Raw genomic sequence first — 19,901 nt, 5'->3', positions numbered from 1 at the left:
GCACTATGGCTGCCGTCACATTGGTGGTGGAGGGGATCCCCATTACCTGTAAAGCACTTTGAGTGGAGTGTCCAGAAAATCACTATATAAGTTTAAGCAATTATTATTATGATTATTATTATTATGGTAGACAGTTGTACACTGCCACTTGCAGAATCACTGTCAACCAGAGGAAAGGGATATACTTGAGAAGTGTGGTCATAGAGCTCAACATCTACTTGGAGTGTACATGTACCTTTACAGTTTGAGCCACTTGGGAGGCCCTTTGTACCATACTGTACGTCATTATTTAGTATTATCTGCATATATTTCTGCATACGTACCAAACTTTTCATGGTTTGAGAATTGAGAATGTTAGAAAAATGTCACGTTCACAAAATAGATGTATGTACTGACAAGACCATATACTCTAATTCTATTATCAAATAATTTATTTTAATACAACTAAAATATAATGACCTATATAATATATGACCTATAAAATATAATGACCTTTAAACACAGACAGTGTTGTTTTTGTCAGATGTTTCTTTAACATATATTCCTAAGCTTGATTTAAATTAATTACAGTTTAATCTCTTGTCCACATCATTTGGTCTCTTTAATTATATCCAGGGATCTACAGCTTTGTATTGGTTTTGATCATGGTCCTTTAGGAGGTCTTTTTAAAGGGAAATCCTTTATCAAGTTTCAATACAGATAAATCCATTTAGTGCAATTACTCCTTAATTACTTTATCTCTCTTTTACCATAGCCATTTTAAAATGTCTGAATGATCAGTTTGTCTCAAAGGAGAAGTATTCCTGTATATATAGTTTTGTAGTATATTGTTGTTATCATATCAGGGTAATTTAAATGTTCCTCTTGGGTTCTGTTCATTCAGTTCTGCTCCAGTGAACATGCAGATGATACTCATCGTTCCAGACCAGAATTTCAAATCTAATGCCATTAGGTGACCAAAGATACCATGCTATAAGAAGTGCTATCCTTTAGCTGAGCAACTGAACTGAAGTCCTGACTATTGTAAATTTAAGACCCTATGGCACTTTGTGTTAGAGTAGTGGAGCTACCCTGCTGTCATGGCTAAATTCTACATCGTGCTTGCACAGTCTATCCTACCTAAACTTCCTGCTTAATTCAGTTGAGTGTTACAATTCAGCTGTTAATAGATTAAGTAGCCTCCAATGTGTAAAACAATAATTATTAACTGACTTTATTTTAGAAAAGTCAGGGAGTCATTATAACCCTTTGTAACCCACATTGTGTGTGGGTTAAAACTCTAAGACAAGCTGTTAGGAGACAGCAGCATGATAGTCACTATTCAAGTATGTAATATGCACAGAGTGTTGTGTGAACTCACAATACTGTTTTAGGTTAAGTATTAAAAGATGGTTAAAGCCTATTAAGACTGTAATAAAGTGCTGTAATACGTAGAACTTGCTTATTGTCTAAACTCTGGGTTATTACAATAAATTGTCTGCTTATTACATGTAAAAGTATAAAACCTGATTCTATCGAGACAATGTGTGAGTTTAATAAACCTTCATGCTAATAAAAACTGTCTGGCAGAGCATGTAGTAATATCAACACAGCTTGCAGCTAATTGTTTTTAACCACTGTGTTGTGTGCACCAGTTGCAGCAAGCTGTACATTTTGCTGTTGGATCTAATAAGCTTTCTGGCTGGAGGCTAGAGAATTATTATAACTTAATAAAAACAAATGTGAACACATTCACTTTGTGAATGCAGGGTGCAAAGATCCAGTTGCCATGGAAACGTGAGAGAGTGCCCAAATCAACTGTAAATGGTAACTGTTTATTACGGCTTCACTGGCTTATGGGATGTTTGATGCTGTTAGCAGTTTGACAATTATCTTACGATGTTTGTTTTCAGACCTTGACAATTGTCATGACCCATTGAAGATAGGGTCAACACACACAGTACTTATGTGGTTGTTTATTAAAGCATTTATGTAAATAAAAATCCCAAGAATATTATTTGTGTCATGATTGTTTATTTTGTTATGTGCTGTCCAAAGCACTTGAGCTGAAAATATTTGAATATTTGTATTTTGTTTCTAGTCACAAATTTGGTATTTTATTTCACTTAAAAAATAGAATGGTTAAAACTCCAAAATGTTTAGGAGCTGGGAAAGAACAACAATTCAAATCTTGTTACTAAGTCCATGCAGGTTTCAGCTAGAACTAAAAACAACAGCTGTGTGTCTCCAGGACCAGAATTGGGAATCACTACCTTTCCATGCACTTGGCCTGAAACCCTGCCTGGGGCTGACTTTGAATTGTCATTGTACCTTGAGATTACACAATGCTACTTAAGGCACCAAATTTGTTTCTCCATTGTTAGTGTTTGTTTGTTTTAAGTCTTTTTTCATCAACTTCATCTACATATTGTATACCCTAGCATAAATCCAGAATTAATCAGTAAACAGTTTTACTGTATTTAGTCTTCCTGTTACCACAGAGTGGTAATAAAAAGTGGATTTCTCAGACTGGTTATTAAATGTTGGTAGCAAATTGAATTAATTGACGTTATAGAAAATTGTTAAATTTCAAATTAAGTACAAATTATGAACTTTGTGAAAAGTACTGTAAGTCACCATGTTGTCGTAAACTCGCATTCGAGTTCCCATGAATTGCGTCGTGATGCGGCTCTTCCTGTTCACTAGTCTCCGTAATGACTAATGAAATACAATGTAAGAGCGAATAAGTACAGGTTGTGCAGCACATATTTCAACGCAGAGATGTTCCAAAGTGTATATGCAGAGTTAACAAGTTAAGAAGTATTTGTCAGCAAAACCGTCTAGAAATCGAGAGCAATATTTCTATTGGATTGCAAGAGATGTATGCACAAGCCTGCTTGTTTACAAATGTAATGAGGTCGCATTACCTCACTGGAGGTTTTGTTGCCTTGTTCTGAATTGCAGAATACAGTACGGCGCTGCACATACTATTTTGTGATGCAAGTTGGAGGTTTTACAAGTTACTATGTACAGTACATTTAACTTTTATTGTGGTTTGAAAAGCACTCATTAATGTTGACTCTTTCAGACCCCTAAATATAAAAATAGTGTTGCAGTTCCCATTAAATTACAGAATAAAGTTACAGATGCTGTAACATCTTGTAGTATAATCTTGTCAAGTTTGAAAAGGTAAGCCAAGCTGGCCCTGGTCAGCACTGGTATGGGAGACCTCTATAGCGTACGAAGTTACTGTCATGTATTCTGACGCTGGAAAGTCCAATCCTAGAGAACTCTGATCCAGGAAAATGGTAGCATATAACTTAACTTTAGATGTCCCTTCAATCAATAGCCACTGAAAATAAAATCAGCAATTCTAAGGAATAGTCCTGTCTCAATTTACTGATGAAAATCCCCACTTTCTCCAACTCACATTGTACAGTAAATAACATCATTTTCATGTTCTTGACTTTCTGTCCTTTTTAATAAATGCTGATGTCTCAAAGATGTCAATCTCAGGCTTTCGATTTTTTTTAGAAGGTCTGAATGTTAAATTTTGGTATTGCACTGCAGTCTTAGGATAAATTGCAGGTTGAGAAAAATGAGTTATATCCATCCATTTGCAGTGAATATTATTGCTCACAGTTACTGATGCATCGATTGGTTTAATGACCATAATCGCTTCATGTAATTAAGGGATGTTTTCTAATGAGACAGTTTAAATTACTGATGCTTGTTTTTTAGATTAGTGGATCATGAGCGCCTATTTAAACAAGATACATTTTGAAAAACACACAGCTATGGTTACAGTGTAAAGTTATAGTTACACATCATTGATCAAGTTTGATTATAAATACTTATGCAAGATATTAACAGTAAATGATGCAATATAGAAATAATCACTCATATACAGTACACAAAATCTGATTTGTTTATAAATACATTATTAATCATGTATAATTACGTTATTATAATCAGATAACACCAGGTTTAAAATTAATTTTACTATGATATTTCAAACTATATTTATTATGACTAATCTAAAAATAATTTTATAAGTATTTATTACAGAAATAACTTGAAAGGCATTGGAATATCTAAAAAAATAATTTTCCAGAGCTTTCTAATAATTTTATTTTATTATTACCTAGTATCTTTTACATTTTTCACTGTGCAAATTTATGAAACACATTTCTGTTTCATTAAGAGTAGCCTATACATTATTGATACTGTATATCATTGCTCTTTTGTTAATGCTAGAGCACACTATCACCACTTGAGTGTTTAATGTACAACACTGATATAAACTACTTAACGAATAGACCACAATGCAGCAATTCAGATTTTGTTTTCCCAAATCCTGCCTTGAAATAGTAATACAGCTCTTAAGGGAAATGGGTTTCTAAAGCCTACTTAAGATCAAATGGTACCTGTGTGTAAATGATACTGATATCTTGCTGACACGATGCCAACAGATATAACACATTGCCTTGCCTTATACATCTCTTCATTTAATTTTTAGTGAAATATGCCTAATGACTCCACTCAAGAGCTCCTAACTATGCCTTGTGCAAGTAAGCTACCTGTAATTAATTTTGCCAGTAAGTTGGCTAATCAAATTTACTCAGTTTAGTACTCAATTAAATAATTAGTGAACAGTGCATATAAAACATGCAGCAGAGAGGAATAGACAGGGAATATGTTCATTATAATTGCAAAAAAGAAGAAAAGCTAAAGAAATTCTGCATTGTTGATCTGAGTATAAAGCTATGACTATGAATATATTAAATATTTACCTGTCAGCGATGTCTGTAATGATTTGCTCTGAATATTAATATGAATGTTATTGTGCATAAAGAAGAATATATTCAAATATGACTTTGTACATGTATTACTTCATAAATGAAAGAAAAAACAAATACGAACAACATCTTTCTAAAACAATTTGAATCTATGGATGCTGCCTATACTTTGAAAGTGCCATTCCTCATACAGTAGATGATTTGAATCTTATCTATCCTATGTGTATCTGGCAGGGAATCAATGTTATGGAGTTTTTAATGAAAGTTCGGGAGGAATGAAAGCAGCCGAGCTCATTCGACACAGCTGCCGCAATTCCCACTAATCCTGACGTAAGCAACCGGTCTCCATATATATCAAATGTCACCCTCTCCTCTTCCTCGTTCGTTTTCCGCATGGTTCGTTTTCACCTAGCTCGAATCCGTGCTCCCTTCCTATGGATCTGCAAATTCGCTGCTCCGATGAAGACCTTTTCTGCAGCACAGGAGACTCTCCTACCCCTCTCGTCCAGCCTCCCCCCCCCGCTCCACTCACCTCCGTCTCATCGCCTCCTTCACCCGCCGTGCCACATCAGCGCCGCTCATCTCCCAGCCAGTCCTCACAAGATTCAACTCCTCGCCGAAGACTGCGTTCCGCCGTCGTAGTCCCTCTCTCACCACAAACCCAGCCTTCCCGTCCCTCCACGGCAAAGTCTCCAAATAACCCCCGCTTCTCTCGAGGACGTCCCAGCCGCCGCGCTTCACGCACATCGGCCCCCCCTTCTCCTGGATCGTCCCTTGCGATCTCCAACTGGACCGTAGCAAGCCTCCAGAGGATACTTCAAAAACACGGAGTCCGTTTTAAAAGAAACGCTTCCAAAAAAGCCCTGTTTTCCCTGTACTTAACCGCAGTCTACACAAAGGAAACATCAGCCACACAGCTTCTCCCGGCGCCCTCCGATGACATCACCCGTGCCGCCGCCTTTCATCCCAACGTGAGGACCCCGAGGCCGTCCGCGCCTCTGCCTGTCGCGTCTTCCGTCTTGTCTTGTACTGATATGTCCGTGTCTCTTCCCCAACCAATCCATTCCTCTGCCGAACAACCGCACCTAGCCTCTTCCACCCAGCCTCTTTCCCTAAACTCCTTGCTGCCGGGTCTAAGGCCCCAGGCTCACGCCCCTCCCCAACCCCCTTCTCTGCTTAATCTAATTTCTGCACTCTCTTCTGTCTCTACCTCCGGCGTCCAACATGGCCCAAGCTCCGCCAGCTTGGTGCCTTCGGCCCCGGTTTCTTTTCTTTCGGCCCCTGCTGCGGTTTCCACGGCCCAAAGGCCATCCAGTAAACAACCCGCAGCCCAGCCAGCAGGCGGCTCCTACCCTCCCCCACCCCCTGGCGTCCAAGACGACTCGGCAGCCCCCTCAGTCCTTCACGCAGCCTTCGCCCCTGCTTCAATTCCTCCTCAACACCTTTCGGCTTCCATATCCCAAGCCAATGAGCTTCAGGCCCCAGATCTGTCTAACCCCTCCTACCACAATCTGCTTTCCTCTCTTCTTCCCTCCTCATCCTCTCCCATCCCCGGTGTCCAACACGGCATCAATCATCCCATGCCTTCGGCCCCGGATTCCAATCTCCCCTTTACTAAGGACTTTTCTCTCCGAACAGCCGTTCCTCTCCCAGCTCCTCCTAACGCACTAAAGTTTAGTCCTCCTCCCATTTCCTTCTCACTCCGGCAGCAAATTCTACGAGGTGCGGATGTCAATCTAGCTCACCTTCTCTCTTCCTCCAGTTACAACTCCGATTCCAGAACAGTCGACTGCGGCTCGATTTCCGTCACTCTCAAATCTTCCGACCCTCACCCCGCTTCAGTCCTTCGAATTTCCGACTTCTGCTTGGCTTTCAGCATTTTTCGCGACATCATGTGCTCCGCCTTTCCTGAACGTCGTCAGGAACTCGACGATTACATGCACATCATCCTCGATCTATCCGTCCGTTTCGAGGGCTCCCTGTTCTACGAATACCACAAGCAGTTCTCGGCCAAGGCCGCTGCCCGCCTACTCCAATGGAACCAGCGCACCTACTGGGGAGCCCTCGACATTGAGCTTTATTGCCGCACTTTCGCCGGCATCAGAGCTCTTTCCTGCGATTTCTGTTCCTCTCGGACACATTCATCAAATCTTTGTCCAAATACAGTCCACAAGCCCAACCCCGACTCTGCCCCTTCTCCCCCTCAGCATCAATTCTCCCGCCAGGTCTTCTTCAAACCTTCCCGGTCCAGAGACGTTCGTGGTCGCCCCATCGTGATGATCAGAGGTCAACAAATTTGCAACAACTTCAATTCCTCGACATGCACCTCTTCCCTCTGTCGTTTCCTCCACATTTGCAGCTTCTGCGGCGAAGCTCATGCTCGCTCCGCCTGCCCCCGCCGGCCTTTCCATGCTCGCTCCACCTTCAGCGTTCCCAAATGACTACTGGCGTTTTTGTCTACCCCAATCGATATCCCCGCTCTTGCTTCCGAACTGCTCCGTCACCCCGACCCCTCTTCCACCCACATCTTACTTGACGGCCTTTCCTTCGGATTCTCACCAGGCCTGTGCACACTTCCTTCTTCCCCCGTCTTTTGCAAAAATTTGCAATCTGCCACCGCCGATCCCCAGTCCGTCGATTCCTTGTTAGCATCTGAAGTCGAGAACGGTTTCATGATCGGCCCACTCGACTCTCCCCCATTCCCCGTATACCGCATCAATCCCATCGGTATAGCGGTCCGTAAGTATTCCGGTAAAAAACGCCTTATAATCGACTTGTCAGCTCCCCATAACTCCCGCGTGCCAAGTCTCAATAGCCTCATTCCCAGTTCAGACTTCTCCCTCCACTACGCCACAATCGACCATGCCATTTCTCTCATCAAAATCGCAGGTCCGGGCGCCTGGCTCGCTAAGGCCGACATCTCCAGTGCCTTTAAAGTCATGCCTCTCGATCCAGACTTCTGGCACCTCTTTGGAGTTCATTGGCGTAACAAGTTCTTCTTCGCAGTCCGCCTTACTTTCGGATGCAGGAGTAGCCCAAAAATTTTCGATACCTTAGCCGAAGCGCTCTGCTGGATCCTCTTAAATAACTATAGGCTTCCTTTTCTCGTCCACCTTCTCGACGATTTCCTTACCATAGATTTTCCTCACGCCCCACCCGCAAGAGCCTCTTCCACACTTGCTTCCGTTTTCGGGAAACTAGGGGTACCTCTCGCCACAGACAAAACAACCGGTCCTTCTCATATAATCCAATTCCTCGGGATCACCCTCAATTCCATCAATTTCTCTGCCTCCCTGCCTCGCGACAAGATCGACAGGATCCAGACGTACATCTCTACCTATTCTTCCGCCACATCTTGCACAAAGAGGGATCTTCTCTCTCTGCTCGGCCACCTTAATTACGCCATGCGTATCATCCCCCAAGGACGGTCATTCATCTCCTACCTTCTCGACCTCGCCTCTTCCGTGCCCTCTCTTTACCACCACGTAAGCCTTTCAGCCGACTGCAAATCCGAGCTCAGACTCTGGCAGCTTTTCTTGGCCAACTGGAATGGCATATCTCTCTTCTACGATGACCTCCTCTCCGATGCCGAGGATATCCAGCTTTTCACGGACGCAGCCCCCTCAGTCGGTTTCGGAGGCTATTACAAAGGCCAGTGGTTTGCGGCCCCTTGGCCTCCTGAGCTCTCTTCGATCCCTCTCGTTGACCAGTCATCGGCCCTGTTCGAAATATTAACAATTGTCGTTGCAGCTTCTCTTTGGGGCCACAATTGGAAACAAAAATCCGTCCTTATCCATTCGGACAACTACGCAGTAGTCCATATAATCAACAAAGGAAGGTCTTCATCCCGATCTATCATGAAATTTCTCCGCCGCCTTAAATGGACTTCTCTCACACATCAATTCGTCCTCGTAGCTGCTCACATTCCAGGTCACCTTAATGAGATTGCTGACTCTCTCTCTCGCTTTCAATTTCAGAAATTCAGGAACTTGGCACCAGATGCAAGACCGAACCCATGCACAGTACCTCCCTATTCGGAACTCACGTTCCTCTGAATCATCCTTTCCATCACTACGTCCAGCTGGCCCAGCAAACTATCCTCTTAGGGATTGCCCCTCGAACTCTCAGCTCTTACTGGACCGCCTGGAAGGGCTTCCAATCCTTCCACCTCTCCACGAACATAAAATTCCCTTCTTTCGATATTCTCACTGTATCATCCTTCGTTTGCTATTGTAGAAACTCACTCAAGGTACGAGCATCCACCACCAAAGTATACCTGTGCGGCATCCACTTCTTCCATAAACTCCTTTTCGGCACGACCTGTCCCTCCCTTATCCACCCTCAAATTAGTCTCCTGCTTAAAGGCTTTCAGCGGCTCGAAAAACCACTTCCGAACCAACGCGCACCACTTACTTCGGACATCCTCGAATCCTGCATCTACATTCTCAGGTCGGGTTACCACTCACCCTGGGTCGACCGCACTCTTGAATCTTTATTCTTGTTAGCCTTCTTTGGCTTCCTAAGGTGCTCCGAAATTACCGCTGCTTCCACATCCTTCGATCCTTCTTCTCAACCCTGCTTATCCGACATCTCCATCTTATCTTCCGATACACTGACCTTCTATCTCAAGAAAAGCAAAACCGACCAACTCGGGTCTGGCACTCTCATCTATTATTTCAAACTCTGTTCATACGTAAGCCCATACGAGCCTCTATCCCATTACGCACATCTTCGCACCGCTGCCGGAGCCTTGCCTACTGACCCTCTGTTCGTAAACGAGAAGGGCCGTATCGTGACCCGCAACTGGTTCCTCTCTCACCTCTACGACATCCTTCTAACCGCCGGATACCCCCCTGAACGATTCTCTGGGCACTCCTTCAGATCAGGGGCCACGTCCTCTGCCGCTCGCCAAGGCATACCCGAGTATCTCATCAAGCAACTCGGCCGTTGGTCCTCCGAGGCTTATCATGCATACATCAAAACTAACCCCAGTACCCTCAAGCAGGCACTTTCTCTCCTGGGCTGAATTAGTTTAACAATCATTTGGTTTTGTTTTTGTTTTTCTGCACTGGTGATTGGGGGTCCCGCTTGGTTCTTTTGGGGGGTCCTATCCTCCCCGTCCAACGGCCGGGAGGTCGGCCCTCAGCCAAGCGGGTTACGCCAAATCTCCACATCTCAATAAATGATTCTAAATTCTCCCAAGCTTTCGGCTGCCATCATTCCTCGTGAAATGGAGTTTTTAATGAAAGTTCGGGAGGAATGAAAGCAGCCGAGCTCATTCGACACAGCTGCCGCAATTCCCACTAATCCTGACGTAAGCAACCGGTCTCCATATATATCAAATGTCACCCTCTCCTCTTCCTCGTTCGTTTTCCGCATCCCTCCTCCACCCCCTCTCCACCTTTGCAGCTACCCCATTGGTCGCATGGGGGTCCTATCCTCCCCGTCCAACGGCCGGGAGGTCGGCCCTCAGCCAAGCGGGTTACGCCAAATCTCCACATCTCAATAAATGATTCTAAATTCTCCCAAGCTTTCGGCTGCCATCATTCCTCGTGAACTTGAAATCTGCATGAGACTGTAAAAAATATTTGTACTATCAAAAGGATATAAAGATTCTACTTTATTCTGTTTTTTTTTTTTGGCAAGTTGGCAAATTAGTGGACATAAAAATAACATAATAGTGGTACATACTGTATTACTGTAGGTTTAATAAGAAATAACATTATTTGTTTTTTTTGTTGGCATCTGTTTGCAGTATGAAACCCAGAAGAGGAAACCTGGCCCACAAGTACTGGATGGGAACAGGCAACCTAGCCAAGTGCAAGCCCTGTCCTGTGATCCACCCTAGCCCTGTCTGCGGCTTAGACGGACACACATATTCCTCTAAGGTAAATACCAATGAGCTGCTGAAGACAGTGCATTGGAAATAAGTTTTTACTTAAAGCATTTGACATTTACAAGTTTCCAGTGGTCTGAATACCCCATTATCTCACTGTTCGGAGGATTTCACAAAGACAAATATTTGGTTGCATTCTCTTGGGGATTTCCTTGGGCACAAATAAAAATACATGAAATGCAGTTTAGATTTAATATTTCCTAGTATCCTGCATGGAGAACAAGTGCTTGTTGGTGCTGTAGTATCTACCAGGAACTGAAAAACATCAGGACTTAATAATAATGTATCAATCCGAGAATACTTTGACTTATTTTTAAGTGAAATGAACTCATCATCCCCTACCGTATGTTTTTATATATTCGTTTTTAAACAGTCTTACATAATACTGGTTTTTGGGAATTGCAATTACAGTATAAAACTTTAATTCATCTCCTGAGATTTGGCCTGGCTTTTCATGCAAAAGAGTTGAACCGGTGTAATGATCTGGTTTCAATAATGTGTCTCATGATCCTAAAAACCATTAGCTGTGAAAGACAAGAGACAGGATCATCCATTGTTTTTTGTTTTCCTTCGGAATATCTTATTTGAAGAGCGGAGAATTCATGTTCTTTCCAAACAGATACTGTAGCAGTGGCTGTGTAAGAGTTAAGTCAACCTTGCACTTCTCTGATGTGCATTGTATCTCATTCCCTGCAACAGCATTAAAAAATACTGTGCAGCAAATGACCACGCCATCTATGATGGATAGTGGTTGCAATGAACTTTGACCAGGATTACTATTGGATTCTGTTGTTTTGTGCTTCAGGACATCTGAAAAGTACTCCAGCTGGGTCAATTACCCATGGTTTGCTGAGAGCATACCCTATCAAGCGCCCACTTTGATATAAAACCTGGGAAAACATGCACTTTAATGACTGAATACGTTTTCAATAACATTCTCTCTGTAATCTCAAAAACCATATAAAGTAGAAATTGCACCACTTTGGACTGGTTTCAGAAATTCACTTATCCCTCTTTTTTGTGGGTTTGCTAGCAGTTTTCTGATTGGTATCTCATATTTGTTAGTTTTTTTCCATTTTGAACTTTGGATTACAGCGCCAGTCCCTGCACCGTATTTAATTTTTTATATTTGTCATTTCCTTTTACTGTCGATTTGTGTAGACCTCTACTCTCTTCATTTGGAATGAAATTGATTTGTTCAAATGTAATGAAATTTTGTTTTTAAGACATAATATGAGAATATTCCCTGTTCCGAAAATCTTCTATGTCTCCCCATACTGTCATCTAGTATTTTATATGAAAACAAATTTAATGAGATTGGCGATTTGATCATTTATACTGTTCATAGTTATTAAATAATTGTCAAAGAGTACCAATATTTTTCAGTGTCCTTAAAATGTTAACAGTACATAATATTTACTACTGTAAGTTTATTAATATTTTTGATTATAGAAAATTGCCATTCTCAACCTACAATACCTGGTGGTACCTTGCTGTCTTATATAGATGTTCAAAACTTTTTAATTTCCTAGATTTGTATCATGAGGCAACTACTGTACCTCTGGCTTCGACTCACTGTCAGATTTTGGTATTTGTATTTTACTCCAAAATGTGCAAAAAGAGGGGTAAATGCCAATTGAATTATGTTATTATATTTTAATGCTAAACCATGTGATTGATGGAGTGAGTCAAGCGACCATCACTTCAATACTTCTAGTTTCTAGAACAGCCATTAGATAGCATATGGTTATTGATTTGGAGCACCTAGAGTTGATCGCAAGCATGTTGTTTCAGCTCATTTTTCGTCAGTAGAATTTCCCTCTAGCACTGCTTCAACTGCAGGTTATGTCCTTTGCCAACTGGAGAATATGAAACATAAAGTGTGGACTTTATCTGAAAGAGAGGTCTTCCTTTACACCATGTGCTGATTTTTAGAGTTTATTAATGGAACCAGACTAGTGAATGCAGTGATTGGGAGCATGAGAAAATTAATTTCATAACTATTAACCTCATTAGGTCTGCTGGTTTCACTTCAGTGCTCCAAGATATTAGAAAAGCACAATGTATGTTCACTGTAATCAAGAAATGCTTCTGTGCCAGTTAAAATGTTTTAGGCAGATGGTGCAAAAATGATTTGTGAAGTGTGTGGGCATTTCTTCCAACCTGTATTGTAGTAAAATGAAAGCCACAAATTAAATCTTAGTCTTAGTGAGATCTAGTATTTAAAACACTGCTTTACACTAGGTTTATTTATGTAATTAACATCGACTGATTGTGTCACACAATCCTGTTTTATTTTATAGAACAGTTGCTCCCTCCAGTTTGTATACAGGTTTACTTTGTCATTTGAGCTAGGTGTTTTGCTTGCAGGTTTCTCTATTATAAGCTCCAGTCTTGTACAGTAGCTCTCCCCTGTCATTTCCCAGAGGCTGTTTAGGCAGGAAAAAAATCCTACCTTTAAGTGCTTGAATGATATTTGTTAAAGATAGGAAAGCTTCAAACACTTATGGGTATTCTTTATTGACTAATGGTAAGATTTACAAAGCAATACTAAGAATTACAAAAAAAAAGTTTTAGAACTGTTCTAGAATTAGAAATACAGTAATTAGCTTTTTTTTAAGGAGGACCTCTGATTACCTGGCTACATGTTGTTATAAAAATAATTGCTTACACTTATATACAGTCTACTCAAAGCGCTTTAAAGGTAATGGGGACTCCCCTCCACCACCACCAATGTGGCAGCCATAGTGCGCCAGAATGCTCACCACACATCAGCTATCAGTTGGGAGGAGAGCAGAGTAATGAATTACATAGATGGGGATTATTAGGAGGCCAATGGGAAATTTGGCCAGGATGCTGGGGTTACACCCATACTCTTTTCAAGAAACACCCTGGGATTTTTAATGACCACAGAGAGTCAGGACCTCGGTTTTACATCTCATTCGAAGGATGGCACCTGTTTACAGTATAATGTCCTCATCACTATACTGGGGCATTAGGACCCATGTGGGCCATAGGGTGAGTGCCCCCTGCTGGCTTCACTAACACCTCTTCCAGCAGCAACCTTAGTTTTTCCCCAGGAGGTCTCCCATCCAGGTACTGACCAGGCTCATACCTGCTTAGCTTCAGTGGGTTGCTAGTTGTGAGTTGCAGGGTGATATGGCTGCTGTCTATGAAACATGTAAAACATCTAAAAAGATGTTTGAACATGTTTAAACATACTTAATTATATTTAAAAGAAAACCACGGTACAACATGTACTGTAAGAGTAAGAAAAAAGGGAGCAAAAAACATTTATGGCCTTTACAATATATTCAATTTACCACTTCCAGTCTGTTTTCCTAAAGTCAGGTGTATCTTGAATATTTTCTCTCTAGGAAGATACTGTATGTCTGCTGTGCGTTCCAATCAACTGTCTGTGCTACTGTGCTCAATAACCTTTTCAGTGCCAAAATAACTGTAAAATATGTAACTTTAAAGGAGACCCATTTGTAAAGTAAAGGGCACATGCTCTTCTGTGTGCTTTATGTTGTTAAGCTTATTTGATTTAGCTGATCACTGGTGAAATTGACAAAGACTTTGCAGATTGTGTATAGTAAGACTAAGGAGCTTTCTCTTGTTACAGAGGTTTTTGCACATTTCATTTTTCTGATTTTGCTTGTATAATTGATTTGTTTTAAATTGTTTTGAATTTGATTTCTCCCAGCTGCCTTTCTGTAGCCATGATATCTGAAATTTACAGTAAGTCCCTCTCATGTGGATTTTTTTTTCAAACAGATCAGGTACACAAGAGGCCTGCCCTGGGTTAATGAACTCAAATTGAATTGAATTAAAAGCCTCTTATGTATTTTGTGGTGATTTAGATGTTCAAAGAGAAATTTGATTTAAATAGATTTATACCTCAAGGTGTCAGTTCATTGTAGTACTATTATTAGTTCTTTTTTACGAGGAGTTATCATATTAATCAAAGGATTTATGAAACTTCTGTAGTGTGTAGTTTAGAACAAAAATTGAATTGTAACTCCATTATGTTTAAATCAAAACAAGCTTTAAAAGGTAATTACTGATATAGAAATGTGCTAATGAGACAGCTACTTAATATACAAAGTACCTGATTATCCCTGAGTTCTGAATTCATTATTAATGCTTAGCAATGTACTTTAAAATTAAATCTGCTTTTTCATTGTATTTACACTTTGTGTTATTTTATCTTACCATCTTAATTTAAGTCATTGTGAAAGGACTGACAGGGGGTATACACAGATTCATAGCCCAATAGGTTATATATCGTGCCATTGGATATAAAATCAGTGTTGTTTCCGGAATGAAAGAAAGCATATGTTAAAATCCAAAACAATATTTGAATTAAAATAATAATACATTAAATTGTGTCATCTCTCTTTTTGAATCAAAATTGAATGAATATTGCTGTGAATGCACAGAAAGCATTCAGCTTGCAGAGACAGCACATTTATGAACATTCCTTTCCTTGATATCTTTCACCTTTAGAAAAGTGACAAGCCAGATTTAAAGTGGTATAGCTGAAAACACAAAGCAGTTGAAAAATAGATCAAAGATCATGTGTAAATGTCAGCATCTATTTACCATTTATCCAATATGCATGACTTTTTATTTCACATTTGTATTTGAAAATGGAATCAAACCACACAAGAGCAGCACAATTTCATGTCTTGGAATGCAATAAACAAATTTGTCCCTGAGGATACAATTTAATTTAAAGAGATGATATTGTTATTAATCTGTGAAGGGGTGAAAAACATTATAATTGCAGAGATATAAAGCTTTGGGGCTCTTCCCCAGACTAGACTGTTTCACTGTACCCAACCTACTTTTCTTGAATGAACGTAAGTGAACAGACTCAAATAGTGCTTGGGTGCATTCGGCCAATTAAAAAGCAGCTACAGTACATAGGTGGAATTTCTGGGTTGATGTTTTAGTTATAAGTAGGCCACAATCGTCCTTGAGTAGGATTTTGTTTTGTGACTCGACCACGTCCTCAGACGATTTGAATAAGGATAAAGATCCTGCATTGCCGTTTAACTATTAACTAATTGATAAGAATAGAAACTTTTGAATATCAGCCCATTGCTATTAAACTTTGCATTTATAGAGAACATAGTTAAAATATGAAAAAAAAAATATTTGCAAACCACAGTATGACCAGACTTTTTCATGCCAAATGTCACCCAACTGTCAAGTTTTTATATTATTTTGGTTTGGAATCCTTTTTTGGTACAGTATGTAGTCACATGTCAGATTGTGGTCAGTGTTGACCTGCCACCTATGGACTAGATTGTAGTACTGTAGTTCATTTGAGTTCTGAAAAAGTTATTCTTCCATTGCTGATGAAATTTGCTTGTACTCAGATTGAGAACCAAACGTCCAGTTTTATTTAATGTCTGAGACTTGTGACTCATTAGCCAAAGCTCTGTCCTATAAGAGATCTGCAAAAAGTCTTACTCGGGTGTAAATTTCATCTATATTTCTCATTCTATTCCAGTTTGGTTTTTATTTTGTAAAATTAAGTTTGAAATTATATGAGATAACTTTCATGACATGACCTGAGTGAAACTTACATACCTATAATAATGTCAGCTAATTACAGAAGCACCCTTTCAAAACTAAGACATTCATACACTCCAGGAATAGCTTGGAAAAGTTTGTTCTTTACTGAAATTCAGATATTAACAATATTAAGTTAAGGTAAATTTATCAAAAGGTCTTGTAATTAACTAGAGTTATTTAGTGAATTTATTTTATTTATTTTTCTCTTAATGTTACAAGTTAAAGATTTCTTAACACATTTTAGACATACAGTATATATCTTACATGTTAAGATAACTGCAATAAATGCCAATAACAGAGTGGCAGTTTTAACAAGCATGAAAATAAAAAAAAAGTAGCAGATTGTCTATCATCAAAACATTAAGAAACCAAATCATGCAATAAAGAGTGAAGATAATTCTAAACTTCAATACTTGTTTTAACAAAATGTCAACATGCTAGATTGTTTGTTATGGCTGTTGATGTCAACATATTCATCTGTTGTTTTATTATCATTATTTCTAATTATGGTCCTAAAAAGTTGGGCATTGGAGAATTTCATTTTGTTTACTTTTTTATTTACACATTTTTGTAATTATTTACACTGATCAAAATGATTTTACATCCAGTTGTCCAAAAATGGTGCTGAATGATTTGGAATGGGGTCTGTGTTTTCATTTTTGTGTTTTCAAACTGACATACAGTATATGGGATTGGTGGGAGGGAAAGGCTGGAGCAGGGTTCGAAATCATGATAAAGCAGATTTTTTAGAATCATGAAAATTAAAGTAGGTCTTGCATAAGTTGGGAAGAAAAATACTGTATATATGTCTGCAAGCAACACTGAATGGGCAAACAACAAACAAGCATTCTGCCTTGGTATTTAAGCTAACAAGGGCCATCGTTGTCTTTGTACTTTCTACCCAAAAGCGGAGATGATTACATAAAATATTTACATAAATAAATTAGATTTTTCCTGTGAAATATTGGAGCTGAGGCACATTTTGAGGATGTTAATCTGATATTTCATTAATTCACATCATGTATATGCAGGAATGGAATAAAACGAGATTTTAATCGACCTCCTTCACACAATGTATTAACATTATGTTTCAGGGGACGGTATTTTGTATATTGGAAAGGAAATTGGACCTCAGGATTTCAATCTTGTGATGACAGCCAATGAATTAACATCATGTAAATGGAATAAGACGGAATTTAGATGATGAGAGGGGAAATATAATGTGATAGATGTTATCCCTCTGCCTCTTTGCAGTGGCTTGATAACGCATGTGTGAAGAGGAAATTTAGACTCTGAAAAGAGGGATTTAGTCTAATGGTCTTTTGTTAAGGAATTATTTACAAAGCATAATACAGCGATAATGTTGTACCTTGGGAGGAATTTTAATCCCAACAGTGAGAGAACAACCTCTTTTCAAGTCTGTCTGCTGGAGAAGCTGTTTTTAAAACTCAGAGCTGTTGTAGTTGAGCCATACTATCATGGATCATCAGGCAGTTTTTTCAATTTGCATTTGTGTTTTCTTTTCTCCATTTACTTATATCCGATAGAGGGAGACTATTTGAGGAAAAATAAAAGATACGTACAATCCAATTGCAATGTATTGAGGCATGACATCCTACAACACCTTTTTATTCATGTGCTGTTAACTCTGGAAAGCATGGAGAGGTCCAAGGGTCTGCATGATGCCCTGAGGTGTTATTAAGAAGTGGGGAAAATATCTTAGCTCAAGAATGGTGTGTGTACAACCATTTACACTTGCTGCGTGTTCAGTTGGGTTAAAACTCCTGTTTTGTTTCAAATAACACTATAATCAAGACTACCTCTTTTTGCTGTAAAAAAAACTTTCACTTCATTATTTAAGCTGTTGCCAAACCTAAACTTCCTAGATCAGTATATCTTATCTAATAGCATTATATTGTTCTCTATCACCAGATATAGTCCTTTCCAAATATCTGATTTTCCTCTGAATTAGTTATTTTTTCTTTTGTCACTGTGGACGTGTGGACAGAGAATTTTTAAGTCGTCAATATTATAAATGTGTAGTGGGGTCCACAAGTTCTGATCAGGTGGATTGTTCAGTTGCGGTCCTTGCTACAGATGCTGCTTTTGTGGGACTAATGTGCTTTACCTTGATTACTCCCATCCACCCAGCTGAATAACATGCTGGGGCTCTGTCATGGACTGGCATCCTTCCAGAGAAGGGAGTCATATGCTCCCCTTTTACTTTAATGCCGTGTAAACCAGCATAAGCTCTGGACCAATAGGGCAGTTGTGCCTTGAATCCAGAACTACCTATGCTTAATACAGATTTATCGAAAGCATAGAAGCAACGTAGATTTAAACATGCTATTGTTATTGGTATTCACTTACTAGTGAAAGGGAACAGACCTTGATCTCCTACCAGAAGGACATCCTGGTTTTGTTTGTTTAGGGTTTAGGTGCTACAATCAGCCTCTTGCTTATAGTTGTCAAGCTTAAACTCATTACTTGTGAAAATTAAAAAAGCTGATAAATTAGCTTCCTGTACCTACTTTACTCTATCATATATTATATATTTTTTATTTTACACTTTAATGACACAATATTTCTAAGGGGTCTTATTAGTAGAATGCACTCAAATACAGTATATTACATATAGATATGTTAAATATCATACAAAAGCACTGTAGAATTCAGTAGTTTGTATAATGTTGCATATTCAGTTGTTTGTGTAATGTTACATTATTGTAGTACAGTGAAAAACACAGAAAATATGCTGAAGAGAATGACAGAACAATATGTGTGGAATTGGAAGGAAGAGAGCCAGGATCAGGCATGTTGTTTTGATTTTTGTATTGTTTTCTAAATTCTTCACCTCAGATAAAGACAGTTCCTGACATTTATTTTACAATAGACATGCCACTACTCATTCTTCAGTGTTTTGAACCAGCCTTGTCAGCATTTGATCTTTTTCTGTTTATTTTGTTAAGTTATTTGATGTCTGCTTATATCCCACAGAATTGCCTCTGGTAATTAATTTCTAGGTTTCTAATTACATTTATGATTTTTTCTGGCCTGTGGATAATTATTGTGCTAGCAACTGCCTGTTTTTTTTTCTCTATGAATTTTCTTCCTACAGATTTGTTTCATAATGAACATACAACAAAAGGTATAGTTGCTAGTGGTATTGCAACAGACTGCTTTTTACTCAAATAGCAGTGCTAGCAAATTGAATTTTTTGTTGTAGGATTCTTTGGATGACTAATGCAATATGTGGAAAGCAGAGCTGCAATGCCTTTCTCCTGCAAATTTAATTAGGAGATATTAACACAAGAATCTAAGAGCTGTCAAACTGAAAATGATGGATTTAATAGTGGATTCTCAGAAACAGCAAATTCAATATGTCAGAGTAAATTCTAAAATTACTAAGTCAACAAATCTAAAGCAGAAGATTCTATTAAAGACTATAAAGAAAGGAGGAATTTTGCAGCCATCAATTTGGTATCAGCACTTTTACTCTCAAAGGTGTAATTTGTTACATTATCGTTTTCCGTTTTTTTAGCCAAATGACCAATTTTGCCAGCCATTTTGCTGTAGGCCGATTAAGGAAGGACAGGTGGCATTAAGCTGCAGTTTCAATTAAGACATTTGCAAAAGACAAA

The 19,901-nt window shown here is 39.3% G+C and overlaps 1 protein-coding gene across 1 annotated transcript; it reads left to right on the top strand.

Moving 5' to 3' along the window:
• The first annotated feature begins 6,002 nt into the window (after window positions 1–6,002).
• LOC148821257 (uncharacterized) lies at window positions 6,003–9,804 on the top strand. The gene is made up of 4 exons (XM_088933452.1): window positions 6,003–6,025; window positions 6,541–6,793; window positions 7,409–8,823; window positions 9,477–9,804. The coding sequence occupies exons 1-4, from the start codon at window positions 6,003–6,005 to the stop codon at window positions 9,802–9,804; spliced, it is 2,019 nt and encodes a 672-aa protein (XP_088789578.1).
• The last annotated feature ends 10,097 nt before the right edge of the window (window positions 9,805–19,901 follow it).

This window comes from Atractosteus spatula, chromosome 14, assembly GCF_055471065.1.
Source record: "Atractosteus spatula isolate fAtrSpa1 chromosome 14, fAtrSpa1.hap1, whole genome shotgun sequence".
In the NCBI taxonomy this organism is placed as follows: domain Eukaryota; kingdom Metazoa; phylum Chordata; class Actinopteri; order Semionotiformes; family Lepisosteidae; genus Atractosteus; species Atractosteus spatula.
This window is presented reverse-complemented; position numbering and strand designations above follow the sequence as displayed.